The following is a 6,759-nucleotide window of genomic DNA, read 5'->3' as shown; positions in this document are numbered from 1 at the left end:
GCAGGGATTTGAATGAAGGTCATGTCTGCAATTCAAAACACATCAGACATGCTGCTTTCTGTATGCACAGTAACTGGGACCAGTAAGGTGTCCCTGCTCTCTGTGTGGCTATGTAAATAAGCTGTTGAGGGTCTCTATCATCTTAGTATTAAGCAATAACAGCTGTTACATCAAACCTAAGAGGAGAAGCAGGAAAAAAACCCCAAGATAATGAAAAACCAGAGGCTCTTTGCACCTTTCAAGAGTCTTGTGCGTTTAACCAGCATACATGGCACATAAGGATGGGACACCGGTTCTTGCAAAGCCAACTGCTACTACTACCTTTTGAAGGAAATGACTCAGATTATTAATTGGCTTCCACCTCTGTTTGATTTTACCTGTGCTAAACATGTGGCTTCTACAATTCACTTAGTCCTGATGGATCTGGGAAGTGAAGGAAAAAGATAGCAACAGAAGACATTCTTGCACATTTATGAGTCTTCCCAATCCCTGTAATTGTTCTATGGTATTATTAAACAAGCAATACTTTAGAAATGAATTTAAGCCTGATCTGCAAACTGATGGAACAAGTCATGAAGACATGTTACCTGGGAGAGTGAAATAATGTTACAGGAAAGAATTTTATTACTTTAAGAGCAAGTGAAATGTAATAACAGATCAACGTAACAGCTCGGGGAAAAAAAATCAGAAAGCAGTTTACTTGGAAGTGCACTTGCTAACGTAATTCTGTGAGTATCTGTTTTCATCAGCTGAGATTTAAGCTTGGCTAGCATCTGGAAATGAGCTAATAAACCCCTTAAATGCCTTTCCTCCTTCACATCACACCCCCTATTGACAGCCCATAGGTCCTTTTCAAATCAATAATTCTTCCCAATAAACAGCATTAATAAGACACAATAGATATTCAAAACACAAAAGTAATGACAACCTTCCCTATCACACTGCACTACAATTGTATGATATACAAACAACAAAGAGCAGAAATTTAAAACCAAACCCCCTCAAATCCCAAAAGCAAACAACCAACCCCCCAACCCCAAAATGAGGTATTTTGGGGACAAGGGTAGGTTCGGTGTCTATAGTGGAGAATATAGTAAGCAAAACTGAGATGGAGTCAAAGGAAGGTGACACAAAAATAACTAGGTATTAGAAAACAAAAGCCAGAAAAATCTAAGAGAGGCTCTTATGAAACACTCATGCAATAATAAAATAAATACAGTGATGTTTGTTCCCAAAAGCTTTCAGTTTAGTAACATATTTAGACTTTCAAAAACCAAATCAGGACAAAGCAATTCAGGTAAGAGAGCTCAGTGAGAAATTTCATCACAAAGGGAAAAAGAACAAATATTCTGTATAATGTGGAGAGCAAGAGAAGAAGGAAGAGAAAGAATGAAGAGAAAAGACATACCCACACCTAAGTAAACTACTCCAGAAACTAAGAACTGGATATATGAGTTTAACATTTAAGGAACACAACTTTTAGGACATCAGCCTGAGACCCCAGAAGAAGGGTAAAAACCAAACAGCTTTTCTTTCAAGGCAGCCAATTGTCAAGAGAAATAGACTTAGTGCAAGAATATAGTCTGTCCTTTATGTGGCAAAAAGAGTAACCTCATCTGATTCCATTCTTATTTACTAAGCTGAGAACAATTTTCTTCAGAACTGTGCAGATCAGTCATACAGAGTTTACAGAAGTATCCAGATATCTGTTAAGATGATTATCGCCAAATTAAAAAGTAGTAATGGCCTTTACATCCTATTAAATGGCCCTGTGCTCTATTAAATATATCCAAACGAAGTTGTAGCCTTTCAAAGCATGTAGTTAAAAACACCTCTAAATAAAGTATTTATTAGCACTTACTTATTACAGTGATGTTTGAGATGTTTCCTATAGCTGTCTTCTTGAAATAATACATCTGGATTACAGGTTGTGAGCCAATCGGCATCCTGCAGCATTGGCTGTGAACTCTGGGCTTTGACTTTCTTCCCTTTCCTCCCTCTGGGCACTGGTGCAGACAGACCTAGATAAAACCCCAATATTTCTCACACAACCTGAATAAAAAAGCTCTTACTCCAAGCTATGTACATTTAAACATACATAAACATACACAAACATGCATTTAAAAGCACCACTGCTATATTAATTGCTTTGTGGGCAACGCAATGACAAAAACCCAACAGCAACATAATTCAGTTCAGAAAATCACGAGTAACAAAAATCAACCAAAACTTTCATGCAAATTTAGGTGTGAAGATTTCAAAAATTCAGAGTGCTAGCCAGAAAATGGTGTTATATAAATATTGCTCATAAAACCCCTCATGAATCTGAACGGCTGTAAGGAAACAAGCTTTCCAATTTATGGCAATTTAAAAGAGATCAACTACAGCAGTAGGTGCCAGTTAAAAATCATGCTAGAATATTTGTTTAAAACTGATTTAAGGGAAAGAACACTGCATTCTACAAAGCTTCTGAGGGAGACTTCCCCTTTAAGTACGGACCAAGTCAAAGCCCACCTTACTCATAAAATCTGACAAGATCCTACGACATGTCAGAACGGCTATAGTTTAAACTAAATACACAGCATGACTGAAGCAATTCTTTCCTATTTACTAGCATCATCCTTTGATTGTGGTAGACATACCAGAATGATTAACCAGAGCTCGAGTTTGCCCATCTGCAGTTGGAGTGATCAGATCCCAGATGAAACTTTTGATATTTTCATCCCCTTTGTAATGATTAAGACAATACACCAGGATAGTCCGGCAGATGGTTTCCACATCTTGTTCTGTTAGCTGACGTTTATAGCGCCCGTGTGAGAGGATGTCAGTCCATCGACCCCAGCTATAAGAAAAATATATTCAATACAACAGCCAGGGCACAAGTACTTCGAGTTTCAATTTAACTCCTGGTACCAAGCATGTTGGGACCTCCTGTGTTAGCACTAATGCATTTTTCATTTGCAGGTTGTGTCAGGGAATCCAGCCATCAGCACCAAAGAGTTAAGAAAGTTTATTTTACAGAACAGGCAATAAGTTCACTGCTTGTAAAGCTGCAACTGAGCTAAACTCAAAATAATAAAATACGTATGTTTAACTCAAATGGTCCCAGTAAACTAAAAACAGGAAACTCAACCAATTCCTACAATCAGGGGATTTGGGGAATCAATCTTATTTTGATCCAGAAGTCCATTACTGGCAATTGTTGTAGGCTACTTCCTAAAACAAAGACATTCATTCTGAAGCTCACCATGTTAGCAGTCAAATACAGCTACCTGCTTGCAAAGAGAGAAAATTCAAACTGGCAAATCCAATGGGGAAAATATAGAGTTTCGAATATCCAAGTTTAAGTGGTGCCAAAATATCAGAATCTATGTTGGAAATCTCTAGATTGGCTGTTGACTTCTGAATCATATTGTTCTTTACAAATACACTTTATTATGTTCCACAACACTTAAAAAAGAGATTAAAACCTGAACTCAAGAATTCTTTACCAGAAACAAATATTCCATCATCAGAAAACTACTTATCTTACCAGCAAGTTCATAGCCATCTGTGAGATACTCAAGTACTTTAAGCTAAATAACACATATATAAACAACTTACAGCAACCAAAAAAATCCCACTGGCATGTATACAGTGCCATGAGGCAAATGTGACACAGTAAGAGATTATGTGAACATGTCCATGAGAAGTATGACTTATTTACTATATATAATTTTCATATTTTCAGTTCTTTAGACATGATCAGTGTATTTCATTTGTATATCCTTACCCATAAACCAACAAGTTCTTCTCCACCCTGAAACATTCACTTCTTGCATAACCTTGTGATTTGTCCTGAGGCCTACGGGGCTTTGTGCTAGGCTTCTCTTCAGAATCACTTTCCAGGTCTGAAAACTCCATGAGTTCATCCTCTTTGACTGCACTGTAGAGTCTGGTTTGCTTTCTTACTCTTGGTGTATCAATAACAAGGTTATTCTAAAATGAAAGCGAAAACATAGAAATTCAGGAGCTTAAAAAAAAAAAATCTTCAATTTAATTTTACTAGGAACAATCATAAAACTCTTACCCTTCCATTCAGAGCATCAATATCCAGCTCAGCTTTCTTTGCCCACTTCTGCCAAAAATTAGGGTCATCCAAAGAAATGTCTGTCCTGTTCCCAGATGCAACAAAACTAGCCTAGTAAATGTGAAAACACATGCATTGGTTTCTTAACTGCATTCTACAAAGAATACTGACTTTTCACTAGCAAATACAATACTTATAAAGTGGCAGTTTCAAGAAAGGAAAAAGGTAAGCTTGGAAACTATTAATACTGGAAACACAGATTCCCAACAAGTGCAAGGAAAATATCTGAGACAAGTACACTGAAAAAAACAGACACAGAAGGCAATTTAATACTACTTCCATCTATCCTGGTCACATCTTACTCATTTTCCTCTGAATGACAATGCACACCTTGGCAAATGTTGAGCCTTTTCCTTCAGATTCAATAGTAATTGTGTGTGTTCGCCTTAAGAGAATCTGGTCAATATCCTCTTCACAGAACTTAGACCCTTCGTCTTCCTCATCCATCAGAGCACCATATGCCCCCTTGCGAAGAAGATCTTCTATTTCTTTTTTAGAAAGCTGTTGCACCTGTAACATGTAAGAGAGAGGTTTTGGAGGTTTGTTTTTGACACCAGCCAATGTGTAAATCAAAACCAGACTGACTGTCCTCTTATTTGGAATCTTAAGAACTGAAACTCTAAGATAACGTGGTGTTGGTCAATTAAACATTTGTGCTGAAATCACCTTTTAAAGAAGAATAACAACAACAAAATTCTCAGGGTGTAGTTATTCGAGTGGTTTAAAGGACTTAATAATTCATTGTCACAGAATCCCTTTAGCTCTGATGACTACTAAACTCCTCCTGGGAGCAGATTTAACTTACTAACCTGACAAAAAAAGCTAAAGCATAAAAAGCCCAAAGCAAAAAGGCTACACCAGCAAAAGCTAACTAGAAGAACTCCATAAAGTGCCAGCATCAACATAATGTAAAGGGTGGATGGAATGGTGACAGCGGATCAGGATCAAGGGAACATGACTCCACCTGCCCCCTTTTGGCAATAAGTGAGCCATTAGGTAGGCTGAGCCAGTTCATGTAGCCATGCCCTTAATTAACCCTACTTTAAAATACATGCTGTACTCCACCTGAAAACCACTCTCTCCAGCTGAAACTCAAACAAGCAAGGAAAGTGCAACACATTCACAGCCTTTGTTGATAATGCACCTTAAAATATTAATTCTCACCCCATTTGTGGCATTTTCTCTTCCACTCATAGATTGCAGCACAGCCTTATCAAGGCCCAACTTCAAGCTAGCTTTGTCAAACATTTCCCTTTCATAAGAATTCCTTGTTATCAACCTGTAAATTTTCACTGATTTGCTCTGTCCTATTCTGTGACATCGTGCTTGAGCCTGATGAAACAAAGACAGATATTCAGTTAGAGGTTACAAAAGGAAGAAAAAGAAATTAAAATAATCAACACAGAGAACTTACAAGTTATTGTTTTCAATATAAATAATAATCTTTATGCTTTCAAGAGAGCAACACCAGATAATTTCTCTTGTAGGTGAAGAAAACTTCACAGCAAAAAGGCAAGGAAAAATTTTCAATAAAATCATCAGGTAATATTACCTGGAGGTCATTTTGGGGGTTCCAGTCTGAATCAAAAATGATGCAGGTATCAGCAGCGGTAAGATTAATGCCCAAACCTCCTGCCCTTGTACACAGCAGGAACACAAACCTATCAGAATCAGGTCTTGAAAACCTGTCAATAGCTGCCTGACGCAAGTTGCCTCTTACTCGGCCATCAATTCGTTCATACGGGTACCTGCAAAGAGATGCATTACAAGGATTGCTTTACTCCAATGGCACTGGTTGTTTGGAAGAATCTGCAATTAAAACATAATTTAAAACCCCCCAAAAATGCTATTATAGGGTCAAAAGAACTAAAACAAACTTAGTGACTCTTCCTGTATCCACAAACTTCATCAGTGGAAGATGTACTACTTTGTCTCTTGATTTGCACCTTTTGGCAAAGAACAGACTTTCTCCAAGGAATGAAATAATATTTAGGACTAAGATTTTAAAAAAAATTGGAGTCACCAAAACAGTTAACCAGGTGATAAATCGAGAGGTTTAAAGCACTCCATGTGAGGTCATTCTGTATTCACTCAAAAGAAAATCTCAGTATTCCCAATTTAGATGGATGCTTTTTCCCTTAGTCAGACCACTACAGAAAATACTGAAACGTGTTTGAATTTCATCCCTTTTCAATATGGATTACTCACAGGTTAAATACTGTGGCCACTGAGGAAAGCACAGTTTATTTAGAATTGTATTATATTGTTGCTCTCACCGTCTTTGAATGAGGTAGTCTTCCAGTATGTCCAAGCAGCGCACCATCTGGGAAAAGATAAGCACCCTGTGGCCACCAGCCTTCAGTTTTGGCAGCAGCTTGTCAATCAGTACTAGCTTGCCAGCAGCCTGGATCATTGCCTGGAGCTGAAAATCTGGAGAGTCGGCATTGTGTGTTTCTTTAAACTCTTCCAAAATTTTCTCTTCAGCACCTGCAAAGATTGGACAGCAATACATGAACACTGCAAAGGGTTTTATTAATAAACAATGAGCTCGCCTTCAATACCCTAAAGAAACTGCAGGAATGTTTTAAGCAGTATGTGAATAAGCATTTGTAAAAAAATAAACATTTGTA

The 6,759-nt window shown here is 37.6% G+C and overlaps 1 protein-coding gene across 1 annotated transcript in view; it reads right to left on the bottom strand.

The window, feature by feature from the left end:
* The window catches only part of CHD7 (chromodomain helicase DNA binding protein 7), a gene marked incomplete at its 5' end in the record, with an annotated part of 47,929 nt that overhangs the window by 13,553 nt on the left and 27,617 nt on the right, over positions 1-6,759 (bottom strand). Inside the window, 8 exons of the mRNA XM_009080589.1 lie at positions 1,862-2,021; positions 2,643-2,842; positions 3,773-3,978; positions 4,070-4,180; positions 4,460-4,639; positions 5,294-5,461; positions 5,682-5,877; positions 6,406-6,616. Of these exons, the coding sequence (XP_009078837.1) occupies positions 1,862-2,021; positions 2,643-2,842; positions 3,773-3,978; positions 4,070-4,180; positions 4,460-4,639; positions 5,294-5,461; positions 5,682-5,877; positions 6,406-6,616 (1,432 nt within the window). The remainder of the gene's footprint in view (positions 1-1,861; positions 2,022-2,642; positions 2,843-3,772; positions 3,979-4,069; positions 4,181-4,459; positions 4,640-5,293; positions 5,462-5,681; positions 5,878-6,405; positions 6,617-6,759) is intronic.

Source organism: Acanthisitta chloris, unplaced genomic scaffold (assembly GCF_000695815.1).
Source record: "Acanthisitta chloris isolate BGI_N310 unplaced genomic scaffold, ASM69581v1 scaffold808, whole genome shotgun sequence".
NCBI lineage: Eukaryota > Metazoa > Chordata > Aves > Passeriformes > Acanthisittidae > Acanthisitta > Acanthisitta chloris.
Note: the sequence above shows the minus strand (reverse complement) of the source record. Positions and strands in the feature narration are given on the sequence as shown.